Here is a 15,984-nt window from a genome sequence, read left to right on the forward strand (position 1 = left end):
CCAATGCTTCAGAGACAGAATTATCAGGACCAAACTTCTCTGACAGTGAGGGGGATTATGAATGATGAGTAAGGTATGAGACACAGAGATGTGAGAAATGCTGGAAATGAGCAGGAAGGGACAAGGCTCTGTATAAAACCCAAGCGATGGACTCCCACTGGAATCCATCGCTGGCTGCAGAGAGGACAGGAGCCAGCCCTACCTCGCTCGTCCGTGATGAGGTGCTTCCCTTGAATGGAGTTCCGGCACTGGTTGCCAGGCCGACTGCTGTTGCCCAGGTGAAACTGCACTTTCCACGGAATGGGCTGGTCGTGGTCTTGAACCTGGAGGAGATTCCGATCTCTCACTGCCCTCTCCTCCTACAGAGACGACAAACAGAAAGGTTAAAGTACCGTTTCTTGCATTTCTGCCAATTTTTCATACAAACTACAATAACAAGACAGAAACAATATAAAAAAGCTTGCCCAACAGGAACCGTCACCCCCACCCCCATATGAGCAAAGTCTGAGCCAAAGTCATAATATAAAAAGCAAAATAAACCTGTAGGAAAAGTAGTAAAATAAGGCTATGCTTCAAAACTGGCATAATTACATTAACGGCCCCTGGATTACATGCACATTGTAAACATGTATGAAAGTGTTAATTCCATGCAAAACTTTGGAGGGAAAAAGTCTTAAACCTTAGATGATTTGCCATCAATAAAATAATTTATTTTTATATCAAAACAAACACATTGTGGAATAAAAGGTAAAATGTGAATACACTTTTAAAATAGAAGAGGAGACTTCACAAAATTTTGCAATGGTCATTTCAGACAATACCTGGACTCATCTGGAGCACAAGGTCACTTCCATTACGAGTACTTCAGTGGTAAACTCAGGGGATACTGAATTGGGAGGTTGGTTTTAGGGGCAAGAAGAAGCATGTCAACTCGCAAATTTCTCCTATGAAAAAACAGTGAGTATGCAACCCTTACAACATACCTTTCTTTACATAAGACATCCTTGCCAGCCAGCCCTTTACCTACATGTGCAAAGGGACTTGCTGCTCTACAGGCAAGCCCCTGCACCTTCTCTCCTAGCCTCCAAGTTGCAGCCGAGCTTTCAAAACTGCTTTTCCTATACTATTACGGAAACTAAGGGGAAGGCACCTGAGTACCAGAACACAAGCCAAGCATGAGAGAGCCATCTTCTGAATCCTTTAACCTGCTGTTGGAAAACAAAACAATTATATAAGACTCTCTCCCAAAGGCTTTTTATATACTTTAAACATTCTACCTTTTTAATAGAATCCTGTGGCTTTTACCATTAATGATCTATCACGTGTCACCAGCAAAGGGACTAACCTTGAAAGTTTGATGGCAAATGATATATACTTTAAAACAATGGAACAGATCTTTATAGTTACTGAGATTTCTTTAGGAAAGCAATCTGGAAAAAGCTATTAATATTTAAAATAAACACATCCACAGGAGCACCTTGGTGGCTCAGTCGATTAAGTGTCTAACTTCAGCTCAGATCATGGTCTCACAGCTTGTGAGTTCCAGCCCCACGTTGGGCTCTATGCTGACAGCTCAGAGCCTGGAGCCCGCTTCGGAGTCTGTGTCTCCCTCTCTCTCTGCCCCTCCACAACTTGTGCATGTGCTCTTTCTCTCTCAAAAATAAACATTAAAAAAATTTTTTAAAAAGGGGCACCTGGGTGGCTCAGTCAGTTAAGCGTCTGACTTCGGCTCAGGTCATCATCTCACAGCTTGTGGGTTCGAGCCCCACGTTGGGCTCTATGCTGACAGCTCAGAGCCTGGAGCCTGTTTCAGAGTCTGTGTCTCCCTCTCTCTCTCTCTCTCTCTCTGCCCCTCCCCTGCTCACACTCCGTCTCTCTCTCTCTCTCAAAAAATAAACATTAAAAAATTTTTTTAATTAGGGGCGCCTGGGTGGCGCAGTTGGTTAAGCGTCCGACTTCAGCCAGGTCACGATCTCGCAGTCCGTGAGTTCGAGCCCCGCCTCAGGCTCTGGGCTGATGGCTCAGAGCCTGGAGCCTGTTTCCGATTCTGTGTCTCCCTCTCTCTCTGACCCTCCCCTGTTCATGCTCTGTCTCTCTCTGTCCCAAAAATAAATAAACGTTGAAAAAAAAATTTTTTTTAATTAAAAAAAAAATAATACACATCCACACACACTCCTTTGGCACAGCAAGCACATTTAAAAAAAATTTTTTTTAACGTTTATTTATTTTTGAGACAGAGAGACAGAGCGTGAATGGGGGAGGGTCAGAGAGAGAGAGGGAGACACAGAATCCGAAACAAGCTCCAGGCTCTGAGCCGTCAGCACAGAGCCCGACGCGGGGCTCGAACTCACAGACCGTGAGATCGTGACCTGAGCTGAAGTCGGACACTTAACTGACTGGGCCACCCAGGCGCCCCATAAACACATTTTTGAGCTTCTCCTATAGAAAGTACCACTGTGTAAGGATGCACCAGGATGTTTACTACAGCACCGTTTACATGGTAGGAAAAACCTAGAAACCCAACAGAGAAATGACTGAAAAACACTGGCATAGCTATGGCCACTACAAACAACCCAGATGTGAATGATATATATTTATCTAGAGTAAGTTCTTAAATCTGAACTTGCACATTAAATTATACAGGGTCTTTAAAACAGATTCTGATTCCTGAGCCCAACTTCAGACTGAGTAAAAATCTCTGTGAACGGGACCTAGGAATCAGTATTGTTAAACCACCCAGCTGATTTTAATACAGAGACCACTGTGTGTAGACCACTGGATGCCCACAATATATTATAAAGTGATACCAGCAAGTTACAAAAGAACATGCATATTATCACACACTATAACAATTATAACAACATACACATACAAGTTTGTAAGAGCTGAGATAACAGTATGGAAAGATATGCTACAGACGTGGAAGGGACAGAGGTGATTGTTAACACCTTTTGTCATCTTTGGGATATCTTCACTTTAAAATAAAATGATAGAAGCATAATTACCATTAATATGAGAAGACACTGAGGGATCTACACGAACTCTGTATTATCCTTGAAACTTTCCTCTATATCTGTAATTGCCCCCAAAATAAAAATTTTACTTTAAAAAAGCATGATTACCAACATTAAAGACAAAAACTGCCCACAATCCCACTGCTTAAATAAAGCTGTATCAATACTTATACATTGACTTCTAGCCTGTGACCCTGGCGTTTATACTACAAAGTAGGAGGCTTTGCATTCAACTCTTCTTGACACTAACTGGATGGTAAGCCATCCAAGTACCTACATTATCTTGACAAGAACATCTTCAAGGCTATATAATAACCTATCATGTTCCCATGCCATAATTTAGTAAACACATCTTCTACAGAATAACACCTTTGTTATCAGAGGTAGCATTGCAATAAAGTTTGTTTATTCTCTTCAATAACTTGTAGTAATAATTATCAAAACCAGTTAATGCTATATGCGCCAAATAACTTCCCCAAAGTTATATACACCATTTGTAAGATCACCAGCATTTACATAACAGTGTTTGCAATTTCACCACCACTGCACAAGTACTGGATTTTGTCCTTTAATTTACTAAGTGTACAACAGTCACACTTAGTGGCTTTAATTTCTATTCTGCCTCTCCCTTTTGTTTCATTATAGGCAAAAACTGGCACTGGCAGGAACAGGATGGGTTATATATAAACAACATCTATACTCCTTGGTTGGTGCAAGAAGAGGGGCTAAGTGCAGAAGCCTTGGGAATATGGGGCAAATTACTTAGCTACATACAGTTTAACTACCTGGACATTTATATTCCTCTGCTCTGCTGGGACCCTATCAGTTAACTGCATAGTCAAGCTATGTCCAATTGAAACTGAGCTTCGAATGCTGCCCTAGATAAATTAATAGCCATTTAGACTAGTAAGCAGCTGGTCAAAGTACACTGGATCTCACAAGATTAAAAGTACTCCTAACATTACTCTCAAACTATCCTGTTAGTCTTCCCGAAAGAAAACAAGTGTTCACAGCCAAGTGCATCCCAGAAGGACCTCTTCCACATAACTACACTCCTGGTAAACAGGAAGGCAATTCTTCCAGCACTTGAACTTGTTTTCAAACATGAATATTTAAGACCTTGCCAAAAAGACTGGGTAAGAGTTGTACGATCAAAAAAAAAAAAAAAAAAAAAAAAAAAAAAAGGCTGTACAAGAGATAGTGTAATACATGGTGACTTATGTAATGAATTAACACATTCATTTTTCTGAGGGTCCAGTCTCACCAAGCATGGGGGGGGGGGGGGGGAGGGAGGGGCACTGAAGGGATCCCTTCCATGGTTTTAAGCCCCTAGGTTGTCTCAATTCTAGGCCTGTATATATACACACGTGCATGCACCTGTGTGTGTGTGTGTGTGTGTGTGTGTGTGTGTCCCCCCCGCAAAGGTAACAAGTCCTTACAATGCATTAAGGATATACAGACAAAGGCAGGTAGGCTCTCTACTCTCAAGGAGTCCCCAGAGCAGTCGATAAAGAAGCATGCACAGAAATCAGTGCAATTAACCACAATGGATGTCCACATAAGGGTACGCTAGGGTACAAAGAAAAGAGCAGGAACAAAAAGGAGCAAAACAAAATAACATCTGAACTTTCTTCATAAATTATAAGGAGTTACTGTAATGCTTTTACTACTAACATATGTTACTTAGCCTGACTTGAAAAGGAGTACTTCAATAACTGTCCTATTTTTCAGAGGTTATCATAATGGTCAAATGAGATAAATGTCCCATGGTTGATGAAATTACAGGTCACTGTTTTCCTCCTCTATCCTGGGCAGTACTTGACAAACTTGCTGAAAAATATTTATATCTTGATAATCAGTGCACAACAAAACAAAAACAGATTAGCAGCTCTTAGGATGTATGACACTTCAGAAGTATCGAACTTACACTTAGTCTACCGCAACTTACATACTTAATTACGTTAAAGCTAAAGATGCTAACGTATTTTCAAAGAGTTATGCACACAGCCCGGGACTTTCAGGAACTGCTCTACTGGAACATTAGGAGAACATTTATTTACATAAGAGGACCTCTAAGGATCCTTCCATCTCAGCTCAAATGCCCCACAGGGTTAGGCCCACCTTGTTGCTTGCTCTGCCACAACATCTTGTTTTTTTTCTCTTCCTATCATAAGCCTGCAACATTTCTGGTCATTTGCCATTTCTGCTCCCTTATTCCCTGGCAGAATACAGGCTCTCGGAGAATAAGACCTTGTCTGCTTTGTGCCTCACCACCCCGCCCTCCATCTTCATCACCCAGCAGACAGCACCTAGAGCACAGCTGGGGTTCACTGAACATTTGTTAAACACACCCAAGTCACTCGGCACCCAATCCTCTCCCCCAATGGCATTCCCACCATTGTCACTAATTTCTCCTGAGCTCCCATCTCTATCGCTACAATTTAAACTATCCCCCAAAGCATTAATTAACGTGAAAACCACAGAAAAGAGGAATTCAAAGCAATAGAGGATAATCAGCTATTCTCTAGGCAAAACAGCAGCTGCATTTGCTCCACGAGTTCAGGATCTCACTTGAGGCAGAGCTTGGGACCATACTGAGCTTTACAATTTTTCGTGGCCTCTTCTCAATTCAGTCCCAACACACACGCCCCCGCCCCATATATTCTATACCGCATCTCCATTCCACAAGTGATGAACCTGAGGCCAGGCAAAACGAAGCACACTCGCTTCGTGTCGCACAGGAGTGCCAGCGACCAGAACTGCAGGGAGCAGAAAGCAAGAGAAGCAAACTCAAGTGCATATAGGACGGCATCAGCCAGAATGGGCTCCGAGGTGGGTCCCGAGAACCCTTTATATTCTTTACACGGAGCATCTCGATATGGTGGTTCATGAGGATCATGGCTATTGATATTTATCATATCGGAAATTAAAAAAATAAATTCTTAAATTACTTTAAACTATCCATTCACTTAAAAATAACAATGAACCTATTACATGTCAACAGGCTTTTGTTTGTTTGTTTTTGGTCTATGAAAAAAATCTTCAAAACAAAAAAGAAATTTGGTGAGAAGACGCTTTTAGGTTTCTGCAAACCCTTTTAACGTCTGGCAGAATGGAAGACACCTGGGCTCTCACATCACCCTCTGCAGTCAATCTGTTGCAATCTGTTGTTTGGGTTGAAGCATATGAAGAAAATCTACCTCCCGCAGATGTGTCTTTGGAAATGGGAGGGATAGTTTAATGGTGTTGTCAAATAATTACAGATAATCTTCTTTAGTACTACGTCAAAACTTGACAGGTGTAGTTTCTTTTTTTTTTGGGGGGGGGGGGACAAGTGTGGTTTCTTAAAAGGTCATTGCAAATGATGCAGCCGCTTTGGAAAACAGTCTGGCAGTTCCTCAAAAAGTTAAGGATGGAGTTACCGTGTGGCCCATCAAGTCCACTCCGAGGACCATACCTAACAGAACTGAAAACATATTTCCAAATAAGACGGGTATCTAAACTGTGAATAATGTTCTGTTGTATTTGGAACAGAATATTATTCACACATAAAAATGAAGTACTAATGTATACTACAACATGGATAAACCTTAAAGTCACTGGCTTCGAACTGAAAGAAGCCAGACATAGAAGAATACACGTTGTATGATTCCATCTACATGACACGTCCAGAACAGCAAATCTGTAGAGACAGAAAGTTGACTAGTGGTTGCCAGGAGTTGATGGGCAGGGATAGAGAGAGGCGACCGTGAAAGTGTTTCTTCGTGTTCGATAGGCTGCGGAGGGGTTGTAGGGAAGATCGCAGAGCAGACGGCATCTGAGTCAAGACATGAGAAATTAGTTCGAGAAGGAAGGAAAAGTCATCCCAATTAAAAAGACGCACGACTCACTCGTTTGTTCAACCCATATCTGAGTGCCCGTTAAGTGCTTGGAAATATTCTCAGGGGTGAGATTCTATGAGCAACACAGACAAGGTCCCTGTTCTCAAGAAAATTACCTTCTAGAAGGAAGAGAGAGGGAAGACAGAGAAGTAAATGAACAAGAAATGTCCAGTTAGTGATTCCTACTACAAAGAAAATAAAGCAAAATCTATGGGCAAGGAACCTTAATTTAAATTGTGTCACCTGGTGTGGCCTGAGACAGTAACAGTCTGGCCTGAAGTGACAAAAAAAAAAAAAAAAAAAAAAAAAAAAAACTCACCATGCAGTGACCCTGGAATGGAGTCTAGAGTTTTATCTGAGTGCAACAGAAATCCAAAGGAGGATTATACCCAGGGGAGTGCTGTGATTTTTTTTTTCCCCCCACCCCCTAGATTATCAACCCTGTCACTGCTGGGTAGAGAAACAGACTGCCAGACAAGAAAGGAAGCAGATACCTGCTGGTGAGCTACTGCAGAAGTCCAGATAAGAGACGAAGGTAGTCCCACCTAGGGTGACAGCAGTGACAATCATGAGAAAGGAACAGAATCGGGATACACTGTGGAGGTAGACGCAGTATTTTAGATGTGGGGAGTGAGGAAAAAAAGGAAGTATTTGTGGCTTGACTACCTGGTGAAGAGTAATGTCACTTTTTGAGCCTGGGAAGACTGGAGAGGAAGTGTTGGTGGTGGAGAATCAAAAGTTCTGTTCTGGCCAAGGATGAGAAGCCTATGACATATTCAAGAAGATGTCAAGTAGGCAGGTGCATAGAAGAACTGACGGTTTCTGTATAGGTCTAGGCTAAAGTTATAAATTGGGATATCAAGAGCATACAACTGGTATTTAAGCACTGGGTCAGAAAGAAAGGCAGAGATCTGAGTCCAAGATTACTGTAACACTCAGTGGTCCACCAGACAGAGAAGGAACAACATGTGACCACAAGAAAATATCTGTGAGGCTGCAGAAAACACAAGTCCCTGAAGCACTTAGTTCACGCATGTCACCAACACGTCCCAGTCAATATAAGAGGCTCACAACTCTCAGCCTCTCTGTTTGCCTAAGGTAAGAGGTGGGGTACCGTTCTCTAATCTTCACTTTACTCAGCTCTCCCACCAATCCCATTTAACTAGGGTGACCACACAGTTCATTTATTTGCTATTCGTTAATATATTTTATTTATGAACTTGACCCTTGGGAGTCAAAAAAGGAGCTTTTATTAATAACTACATCAGAGCAACAGCATAAACCGGATCGCCCCTGATTACGCTGTGAGGTTATGCGCACCCCTTCTAAAAACCCAAACGCTCAAACCGGACGTCCGAACAAACTTTCAATTGCTTTGGCCGCATTTCTCACCAAAGCATCCTGCCTTTTCTCCCAGAAATTCTCACATGGGAAGAAAAACTAACGGGATGGGGAGGTAAAAAGAAAATTCCATCCAACCAAGTTATGCACAGAAGGTTACCTCGTGGGTCCTGCTGGGTCTCCCGGATGAACTGCTGAGCCCTCAAAGTAAATGCAGGCGAGGCACGCAAGCTCTGGTCTCGCAATTCGGCTTCTTATCACCCCCGCCTCTCTGAGCCTCAGTTTCCCCCGCTGCAATCTGGAGACACCCATCCCCCAGGACTGCCAGGAGGATGAAACAAGAAATGCACGCCCCCTCTAAGCTCTGAACCCCGCAGGTAGAAGGCACGCTGATGGCAGTAAGGGTAATAACCACAGCTAAGGGCCGACACACCTGGGTTCGAGTCCCACCTGTACCCCCAGCCTAGCAGCTCCTTCTCGCCCGGGCACCAACGAAATGGGCAGGTCCCTTCGTCCATCCTCAGTCCCAGCGCACCGGACTCTCGGACACACTGGCAGCGCGGCTGCAGAGGGGTTCCCCCCAAGCCGGGGGAAACCAGGCGGCCGGGAGAGCAAAGGTGGGAGGGCGGCGGGCAGCCACTGACCTGCTTGAAGGTGCTGCTGAGGAAGTAGACGAGCGAGAGCCCGAAGACCAGGGCGAGCACCCACCTCTTCCGGAGGAGCCGGCGCCACACCATAGCCGCCAGGTTCACCATGCCGGCGCGGACGCGGGGCGCGGCGGCCGGGGCGCACAGCGGGGAAGGCCGTGGGCCCGGGCGGCATGGCCCCTATACGGCCGGCGGACACATTAACCGCGGCGGACGCCGGCCCCTCGGCGTTCGGTGCAGCCAGCTCCCGGCAGCCACCCCGCGTCGCCCCACGTGACCCCTCCCCACGCCCCGCCTCCGCTCCGCTCGGAGGGCCAGGCGTCCTCGATCGGCTCCTCGCTATTGGTCCCTGAGGAGCGACGGGCTCCTATTGGCTGAATCCCGAAAAGGGGGCGGGAAACCGCGTGCGCACAGCAAGGGGAGCCGCGCCGCGCCGCGGTCTTAGCGCCTGGCTAAGGCTACCTGACAGAGAACCCAACAAGGGGCCGGAAGCACTCGGAAGTCACGTGCTACCCGGGCCGCGCGCGTGATTGGCTTGGGAGGACATGAATGATGCCGCTGTGATTGCCGAATTGTCTGGGCAGGTAAAAAGAACGCGGTTTTTTTCTCCGGGGATGGTTCGTATAGCCTCCTGCCCTTGCAGTCCTAGGGCGTTTTGTGCTGAACGTTGGTTGCAGAAATGAGAGACGCTAGCGGCTTTTTTCCCAAAGTGCACCTGCCTCTTTCCAGCGCATGTAACGCAGGAGATGCTCTCGCGTGCATTTCGGTGCATGTAACGGCCCCGGGGGCCCAACTGAAAACGAAGCATATATTGAAAAATCTCAGGGTAATTTTTCATGGGGATGTAGAGCAATGAATGGAACAGAAGGTTAAGAGGCGTTTCATTCAATCATTCAGATGCATCCCACGTGCAGAATTTTGTTCTGGAATTCAGTATAGGAATAATTACGTGTGGCCTGCTTCCAACAGAGAACCTGAAGCCCCTCAAAATTGAGCGAGCATCTCAAAGTAGACTCTTGCATATGTGATTTTGGAAGCTGTGTCAAATTCGTGGATGGAAACTTTGGGAGCTGTATTTTTTCCCCCAAGGATTTGCAAGTGATGGGGGGGGGGCGTCTTTGGGAGGGGGCGTTAAGGTGACATTGCAAGTTCTTGAAAAATATTTACATAATGAACATTCCTTCATATGTGCAGATGGTGATACTGACCCACTTCTTAGCTGAGTTTTCAAAAGAGAAGAGAGGCTTAGCCACTGAATTGTCTCCCTAATTAGCTGCCCTAGTAATACCAATGCTGCCCCCTGAAGAAGGTGGTCATGATTAGGAAATCATGCAAAACCAATTATGATGTACTCAACCTACCATCTTTGATCCTGATGAAAATATATATATATATATATTTTTTTTTTTTTTTTCGAGGCTAAACCTATTCATGGAAAGTCTATGGCTTTTATTTCTCTAGGGAGGGAAAAGGGGGTGTACAAAAAAAGTAACTGAGACCCATAGATAAATGTTGAATAAATATTCAAATATTTGTTGAGTCAACTCTGTGCTAGGCAGTGTTCCGGATGCTGAGGTACAGGCGTGAACCAGACATAGGGTGCCTGCTTTTGTGGAATTTACATTCTAATGGAGGACAGATGATAAATAGGCAGACATGTAAGTAAATGGTAAGTTCTATGAAGAAGATGAGACAGGGCACATGGTGGGTCAGGAGGGTGAGAGGAGAAGGCCTCTGGGAGAATGTGACATTTGACCTGAGGAGCTAGACAGAAGGAAAAGCATTGGAGGAAGAGAGAACAGCAAGAACAGAGGCCCTGAGGCAGGGACAAGCCAGCAAGTATGAGAAACAAAAAGGCCAGTATGGCTGGAGGAAAGCGGTTAAAGGAAGAGTGGAGGGAAATGAGATTGGAAACAGGTGAGGCTGCATCAGGCCGAACTTGTAGGCCATAAAGAGTTTGGATTTTATTTGGGTTGCAGTGTGATGCCATTGGAGGGCCTAAAACATATTTTCTGTGTTCCCCAATCAGGACTCATTGTTTGACAATAGAGCAAAATACATTGAGATAACATTCCCAGGAGTCCTAAAGAGGGATCAGTGAGAGGCTAACCAGAGATACGCTTAGAGCTACCATGATGCCCTAAGACATTGTCAGGTTCAAGCCATTGCATGGACTGTTCCCTGAAGTGTTCTGTTCCGTTCAAGGTTTGGAACCTGATGAGCTCTGGTGACCTGTGCATCCCTCTGCAGAGAAAGAGGAGGGAGAAGCTTGCTTTCTCTGGACTCTAGCGGTCACATCCCATCAGGAGCCCTGAAGGCCCACCTCAAGCATCATCAACATGGAGTTCTGAAGTCCATGTGGCTCCTCACCGTGAACCAGGTGACATGTCTCTGGGAGAATTCACATCCTTATTACCACTTTATTAAACGGGAGGACTGGAAGGAAGCTTTGGGTTTCGGCAACTCCACACCCGCTCCCCACCCCCCTCACCCCCCATTCCCCATCCTCAGATGGGGAATCTGAGGCCACAGAGAGGTTGCTGATTTGCCCAAGGTCACACAGCAAGTTAGGAGCAGCATCGGTCCAGAAGCCATGTCTTGTACTGCCAGTCCGCTGCTTACCTCCTGTCATCTGACACCTCTTTGCCGCACGGTCCACTGCTTCCTCTCACGTGAAGACTCCCTCCACCCCTAGGTCTCAACATCCTCATCTGCAAAATGGGGCGATAACACTTTCCTCACTGGGATCGAATGTTGAATGGAGGGTTGAATGACATAACAGATGCAAACAGGGTTTGCAGAATGTGAGAGAGGCCTGGGGATGTGAGATAGGAGTCATATTTGTTTACACCTGCCTCGGCAATCTGACCGGTAATGGGAATGTTGAGAGACGCCAGCTCATTCCATGTGTTGACTTTCAGGTCTTAAGGAAAATGCAGAGACGCCACAGCAGCAACACGGATAACGGTCCACCTGAAAGGTAGGTAGACCTCCCCCGGGTTCATTCCATCCGGAGGCTCTGGGCTCGGGTCGTCAGGGGCAACTCCAAATCTGGATTGAGTGACACCTGCCTCTCGGGTTATTTGTTAGATGAGCAAAGGAGATCCGGTGGGAGACTGCTTTGCCCGGTGATGGCATACGTTTCTCAGTGCATCACAGCTTGCTCTTGCTTTGATGGTCATTCCCTAAGCCTGTGTGACAGGTGATTCTCTTGACTCACTGCATCAAAGATTGTTCCCACAGGTTTTAACTTCTAGAGGTGGAAGAAGATTTCTGTTGCTTACATTTCCTGGGAGAGAGGGACCCGCCTTAGCAGGCAGGGCCACGTGGGGAAGCACCAGTCAGGAGGCAGAAAGAAGCAAAGAGTGAACATAGGCCACAGCTTTTATTGTGCGTCAGGGGGAAACGGCTTAGGATTGGGTAGCTTGAATAATGTCACCAGGCTCTGGGCTAGAGCGGTGTTCTCTAGTTTTCTGGTACCTGGCCCTGGGGATTTAGAGCAGGGGAAATATTGGCTGGGTGTGCCAGACGCACATAAGGAAGCGGTTGGGGATACAAACAACTTTGGCTGTTACTTTGGCCCTCTATCAGAGGCCACATAGACCAAGAAAATCTAGGAAAACACGGTTAAAACCCTCACGAGCTAGAATTACTGTCTGGTGAAATCCAAGAGAGTACACACCATGGGGACCTGTTCTTAGATTGTGATGCTCTCCCCCTGTGCTGGCACATACGTCCGAGGAGCCGGCAACTGAACTTTTCCTCCTTCGCCTCCCATTCTGGGTCCCCCACAACCCCAAGGTTGACTACAGAATCCCAAAGAGTATTAACTGGTCCCATTAAGACTGAGTTTTGCATCAAGCCTGCCTGTTCTGCCAGGAAGAGCAGTGACCTGAAGTCAGATGACCCTTAGCCAAAACCCCAGCTTAGCCATTTTGCACCTACAGTGCCTTTGGCAAGCAACTTCACCCCCGAGCCTCGGTTTCCCCATCCATAAAGTCTGGATAATAAAACTCAGGGTTGTTTCTGAATGAGTGAATGAGCATGAAAATACAGGAACACGGTATCCAGCGCGTAATAAGCGTGCCTCTTGGAGCTGTCCTAGCCTCTGAAGACACAATTGCCATCTGCTGTCAAGTGAACCATGAGGTCTTTGGGGGCAGAGACCACAGCAGAAAAACAACGGCCACGGTGTGTTGTGTGCCTACCCTGTGCCACCCTCACATTAGCCTGACGAGGTCAGGACTATTTTTATCACTGTTCTTACAAATAAGAAACTGAGGCTCAGAGAGGGGAAGTAAATTACCAGAAGTCACACAGCCAGGAAGCAGCAGGCCCTAGTCCATTGCCTGCCATAGTCTATGCTTTCAGTCACCGCATTACGACTGCCTCCTATCTGGGTGGACCTACTTCTCCTGGGCCGCCTCACATTCTGGCCCCTAAGTGGTTAAGTTGGAAGCCTCTGCCCTCCAAGGAATATTCTTTCCCATGTAGGCTGAAATCTCGGCTGGATACCGGGGAGAGGCCCAGGGAATGGAGGCCAGCTATAAAAAGCTCCTTGGTGGGTTGAGTCTTCCCTGATTGTACTGCAGGCCCCCTGAGCCCAGTGAACTCCAGGCTGGTGAGTTCACAGGGGGCCGGGAAGGCTTTCCATGGCCCGATGGGGGAGAAAGCTTGGCCCCTATGTGGGTCAGCATGGGCACCTGCCAGGACGCCTGCTTTCTGAGCTCAGTTTCTTGAAGTGCAGAAAAAGCTCACGGCCCCTTGAGGGTCATAGCCATGGTGTCTGTTGTTGTTGTTGTTATTAATATTACTTTAATGTTATCCCGAGCCCAGGTAGTAAGACCATACATCTCCTGGGTTTTGGAGCCAGCAGGGATGGGCCTTGGGGTGGGGTTATAACTTTCCCCCCAGGTCAAGTTTGTGGAGCCAGAGAAGCCAACCCTGAGATTTCTCCAGGTCAGCATTTCCCCTGCTGGGTTTCACAAGTGTCCTATAAGATGTGAATAGTTTAAAGAATTCGATGGTCAAATAAGGTTGGGAAACACGAAGTTTCAACAAAATCAGAAAATGCAGTTGCAGGCCTTCTCAGAGCCTTTAGTATGTTCATTCGGTCATTACTTCAAACAGTATTTTTTGAGCGTGCTCTGTGTGCCAGGTGCATTTGTGCTGGGCAGGAGAGAGACAGTAGAAACAAACAATCATGATGTTTGACCTCTTGGAGCAGGGTCCTGTCTAAAGTGCTATTCCCAGTGCTGAGTGACCATTAGAATCACCTGGAGGGCTGTCAGGAACTAGTGATGTCAGGGCCCACCTCCAAAGGTTTTGATTCAGTTGGTTAACACAGGGTCTCAGGCACCTGTATTTTTCGGAAGCTCTGAGTCTGTTTCTTTATCTGTAAAAGAGGAATGACATTAGTCCCTATCCGTAGAGGGTGTTTATCTGTGCCTGCAGGAAGTTTAGAATGGGAAGCTCTTTTAGTGGGAAATAATCATCTATGTGTTTTTTAAAAAGCATCCTGGTCTCTTGAGTGGACAGTAGATTATACAGAGTCTAGTGTGATGTGCCTGGATGATAGCTTGCACACATTTATTGGGTGCCTACTGTGTGCCCTGGGTTGTGGGGTCCAGAGAATGAATGAGACTCAGCTCTCACATTCAGGAAGGTCATGGTGTATTTTAAGTACCATAGGGGTCTGGGAGGTGCCTTGGGGCCCTACTGCAGGGTGAGAGAAGGGAGGGAAGGGGAGGGAGGCTCTTCACTCCTCCCCCCGACACATGCACATATGGCAAATCAGCTCCACTTATATCTGTGGTGTAGACTGAATTTCAAATGGTCCCATTTGAAAAGAAGACAAGCCCAAGACAGAAGACATCCAGAACTCCAGGTCCTCGTGTTCATGGAAAGTGTACCCAGTTTGGGGGTCTCTCCATTCTTATGGGGTAATTATTCTGGGCTCTCTGCTCCTCCAGTGATGACTTTGAAAAAACCACAGAATCCTTTCCTGGATTCCAATACAGCAAGCTTTGTTTGGAACTAGAGAGGGCAGTTGGCCCTGGGGGTCTTTCCCTAGGGATTAGAGGTCATCATCCCCATGTATTGAGCACCTACTATGTGCTAGGTACATTGAAAAGGATGTTCTAAATTTGATCCCACAGGAGTTGTATGGATGGATGATGTTTATGCCATTTTTCAGGTGAGAAAACAGTGCAGGGTTGGTAAGACCTCTAGGAAGGGTGAGGGGCACCTGGGTGGCTCAGTCGGTGAAGCGTCCAACTTCAGCTCAGGTCATGATCTCACGGTTTGTGAGTTCCAGCCCCATGTTGGGCTCTCTGCTCTCAGCACAGAGCCTGCTTAGGATCTTCTGTCTCCCTCTCCCTCTGCCCCTCCCTCTCTCACTCTCTCTTTCTCAAAAATAAAAAAAAATGTTAAAAAAAAAAAAAAGAGGGGCGCCTGGGTGGCGCAGTCGGTTAAGCGTCCGACTTCAGCCAGGTCACGATCTCGCGGTCCGTGGGTTCGAGCCCCGCGTCGGGCTCTGGGCTGATGGCTCAGAGCCTGGAGCCTGTTTCCGATTCTGTGTCTCCCTCTCTCTCTCTGCCCCTCCCCCGTTCATGCTCTGTCTCTCTCTGTCCCAAAAATAAATAAACGTTGAAAAAAAAAAATTAAAAAAAAAAAAAAAAAAAAGATCTTTAGGAAGGGTGGAACTGGAGTTTGAATGCGGGCTTCTCTCTTGATTCTTCTTTACTTTACTTTTTTTTTTTTTTAATGTTTTATTTATTTTTGAGACAGAGAGAGACAGAGCATGAACGGGGGAGGGGCAGAGAGAGAGGGAGACACAGAATTGGAAGCAGGCTCCAGGCTCTGAGCCATCAGCCCAGAGCCCGATGCGGGGCTCGAACTCACGGACCGCGAGATCGTGACCTGAGCTGAGTCGGCCGCTTAACCGACTGAGCCACCCAGGCGCCCCAACTTTACTTCTAATACTGTGTGTTGCTCTCCAAATACCAGCCAGTGACCAAGAGGCTGGGCCCTCTTGGAAACTGGGAGTCATTGAAGATTATAGGGCCAGGGGTCTCTGAGTTCCTGAGGTTCATAGATTCT

The 15,984-nt window shown here is 46.3% G+C and overlaps 2 protein-coding genes and 1 long non-coding RNA gene across 9 annotated transcripts in view; 1 reads left to right on the plus strand and 2 right to left on the minus strand.

Moving 5' to 3' along the window:
• SPRING1 (SREBF pathway regulator in golgi 1) overlaps positions 1–9,176 on the minus strand; it is a 33,250-nt gene extending 24,074 nt beyond the window's left edge. The window contains exons 1-2 of one of the 5 annotated variants that reach the window (XM_045459635.1): positions 8,881–9,158; positions 203–359 (exon numbers count right to left, since the gene is read on the minus strand). In XM_045459635.1, coding sequence (XP_045315591.1) covers positions 203–359; positions 8,881–8,991 — 268 coding nt within the window. In that variant the 5' untranslated portion in view covers positions 8,992–9,158. Of the gene's footprint in view, positions 1–202; positions 360–8,880 lie in introns of all 5 variants that reach the window. The other 4 variants (XM_045459631.1, XM_045459633.1, XM_045459632.1 and 1 more) reach the window with 4 other exon arrangements.
• Positions 5,030–8,873, minus strand: LOC123588523. Its single transcript, XR_006707893.1, has 4 exons — positions 8,397–8,873; positions 7,562–7,660; positions 7,390–7,440; positions 5,030–6,831 (listed from the first exon to the last, which is right to left on the minus strand). It is a non-coding gene; the product is annotated as an uncharacterized LOC123588523 (long non-coding RNA).
• Positions 9,177–9,295: 119 nt separating the features above from the next.
• The window catches only part of RNFT2 (ring finger protein, transmembrane 2), a 90,569-nt gene continuing 83,880 nt past the window's right edge, over positions 9,296–15,984 (plus strand). For 2 of the 3 annotated variants that reach the window (XM_045457947.1, XM_045457948.1), the window contains exons 1-3: positions 9,348–9,467; positions 11,089–11,263; positions 11,805–11,863. In XM_045457947.1, the coding sequence (XP_045313903.1) occupies positions 11,240–11,263; positions 11,805–11,863 (83 nt within the window). In that variant the 5' untranslated portion in view covers positions 9,348–9,467; positions 11,089–11,239. Of the gene's footprint in view, positions 9,468–11,088; positions 11,264–11,804; positions 11,864–15,984 lie in introns of all 3 variants that reach the window. The other variant, XM_045457946.1, reaches the window with a different exon arrangement.

The sequence above is a fragment of the Leopardus geoffroyi genome, chromosome D3 (genome assembly GCF_018350155.1).
Source record: "Leopardus geoffroyi isolate Oge1 chromosome D3, O.geoffroyi_Oge1_pat1.0, whole genome shotgun sequence".
Classification (NCBI taxonomy): domain Eukaryota; kingdom Metazoa; phylum Chordata; class Mammalia; order Carnivora; family Felidae; genus Leopardus; species Leopardus geoffroyi.